General features: G+C 35.5%; 1 protein-coding gene across 1 annotated transcript; it reads left to right on the plus strand.

Annotated features, from left to right (window-relative positions):
- Positions 1-1,098: 1,098 nt before the first annotated feature.
- On the plus strand, positions 1,099-2,601 carry LOC125273611 (odorant receptor 131-2-like). The gene is made up of 2 exons (XM_048199141.1): positions 1,099-1,145; positions 1,310-2,601. Exon 2 carries the CDS (start codon positions 1,312-1,314, stop codon positions 2,233-2,235), a length of 924 nt encoding a protein of 307 aa, XP_048055098.1. The 5' UTR covers positions 1,099-1,145; positions 1,310-1,311; the 3' UTR covers positions 2,236-2,601.

The raw sequence follows: 2,601 nt of genomic DNA on the forward strand, positions 1-2,601 counted from the left end.
TAAGCAAGTGCACAAAGATGAAGAGTTCAGTCAAAATAGTCTTTAATCCAAAAGTCCAACAAATACATAGGAGAATCACGGAGAAACACATCCACATAACTTAGACGACATCAAACAATGAATTCAGGAAACACAGGGTTTAATGAACAAGGAGAACTAATAAGATCATTAACAGAACTGGTGAACGGAATCATTAATCAAACACACTGAGAAACTAGTGCTGTGTTTGAAATCGCCCCCCTATACCCTCATCATGGTGAGTGAAATTGGACACTGAGTGCGCCGGAAGGGCTGCTGCTTTTACGTAATTTGTGCTTGCAGTTTAATAATCATTTAAAACTTAACAAACTGGCAACTGCAGTAGTAAGATGAAAATATTTATTTTGAACTCTCTCATGGAAACTATGTATAAACCTTAATTAAGCAATTTAATAATCACTTAAAGATGAATTTATACCTGTATGATATTATGCTGTAGCCATTGGACCAGCGGTTTGGAAAATGGATGGATGAATGATTCAGCTGCGGGCGACATCTACTGTTGAGACATGGGAATTCATTCAGCATGCGACTGTCATAGTGCATTATGGGTATTTTCTAGCCGTTCAGTGTAGCCTACATCAGTTGTACACAAATTATTTGTGGTGCATTGTGGGATTGAATGAGTGCAATCGATATCGTTCACTATGGTTTCGAAAACCCCTACAAATGGCTGTCCCCTCAAATAGTGCCCTCTTTAAGGGTATAGGAGGCAATATCGATCACAGCCTAGGCTAAATGACAGGACACACAGGCAAACAGGAACAAAACCAAATTACAATGAAACATAGCCAAAACAGAATATACACGTTATATTGCAGTGTATACGTATATATCACGTATACACTGCTATTTTTATGAGATCAGTCTGCATAAACAAAGCATGTACATTTAGCACATAGAAATGTGCTAAAACAATTTGCATGTCAGACAGGTTTATTCTGCAATGATGCCATGAATGCAATATTAGATAACCCTAGTGGGTAACAGGCTTAATATTCATGATCTCTGCCCTTTCCACAAACCATAAATAACATTACTCTACTGATTAAAACTCATGTGAGCTTCATACTTCCCACAGTCCAGAACCAGTTCTTCAGCTCACGGTAAGTCTAGGTAGATTTAGCTATGTGTAATTTGAAATACGTATTGTTTATGATATGAGTTCCTGGCAAATGTTAACCTCAGTTATCAATAGTGATTTTTATCATCTGCTTGGACTAGATACAATATGTGCCCTTTTTAACCACTGTCCTGTTTTCTCTCCCAGAAATGAACTCGACTGTCAGGATTGTGGATAATTATGAAGAAGCTCTTGCCAAAAACATTGTGATTGTTTGTCTTGGTTTTATCATTAATGTCATTAATGGAATGTTAGTAGTGACTTTTTTTTCTAATACAATGCTTTCAAGAGACTCCAGATACATTTTATACATTCACCTGGTAATCAATGACATGCTCATGATATGTGTAACAGTGATTTTGTATGTGTTGTCCTATGTTTCACCACTTGTTAATGTTTCGTGGTGTTGCATATTGGTGGTTCTTAGTTCAACCACCTTTATGATCACTCCTTTGAATCTGGCTGGTATGGCCATAGAACGGTTCATTGCGATTTGTAAACCACTGCATCACTCTCAGATTTGCACTCCACAAAGGACCTACATCTTTATATGTTTGCTATGGGTTTTAGGAGCTATACATTGTCTGGCAGATATCATTATTTTACTTTTAACCCAGCCCATATCCTTCTTCAGTTCATTTGTACCTTGCTACATAACATATGTGTTCCCATCCAAAGCCCACCAGGAACACACCACTGCTTCACAAGTCATCTATATGTCTTTGGTGTGGATAATTCTCATTTATACTTATTGCAGAGTCCTGTTTACTGCCAGAAAGGCAGTTTCAAAGGGTTCAGCTAATAAGGCTCAGAGTACTATACTGTTGCATGGTGTCCAGTTACTTCTTTGTATGCTTTCCTATATCGCCCCATTTATGTACATAATTATTACTCCCGTTTTTCCTCAACACAGAGCTAATATCGGTTTCTGTATTTATCTGCTCACAATTATTATGCCTAGATTACTGAGTCCTTTGATATATGGGGTCAGAGACCAGAAGTTTATGAAACAAATGAAGGAATACTTTACATGTAAAGTTATTAATGTAAAGATTGTGCCATCAAAATTATGATGTTTATTTAGCTACATTTAATTTAAAAACAAAATATTTATTTGCATTTCTGTTTAATTATGACATTTGTTTTATTTGATATTTGAGAATCTTTACAGTGGCCTAAAAATGTTTCATACACTTAAACGTGAAAGTGTATGAAAGTGATTGAATAAACATAAACATAAACATTGATCAAACATGTGGCATACAAACAAATAATGAATTGACTTTGCTCAATGTCTTTTAGTCTAGTGGATGTATGAAATCAGTTCTCCTGAAGTTCACACAGTAGTTAATCACTTTAACTAGGGAAATTATCCATTAAGAAATCTTTTGTCTTTATTTTGAACAGTATCTATTATTTTATCAATTAAAATGTCTTCA

Source organism: Megalobrama amblycephala, linkage group LG8, assembly GCF_018812025.1.
Source record: "Megalobrama amblycephala isolate DHTTF-2021 linkage group LG8, ASM1881202v1, whole genome shotgun sequence".
In the NCBI taxonomy this organism is placed as follows: Eukaryota; Metazoa; Chordata; class Actinopteri; order Cypriniformes; family Xenocyprididae; genus Megalobrama; species Megalobrama amblycephala.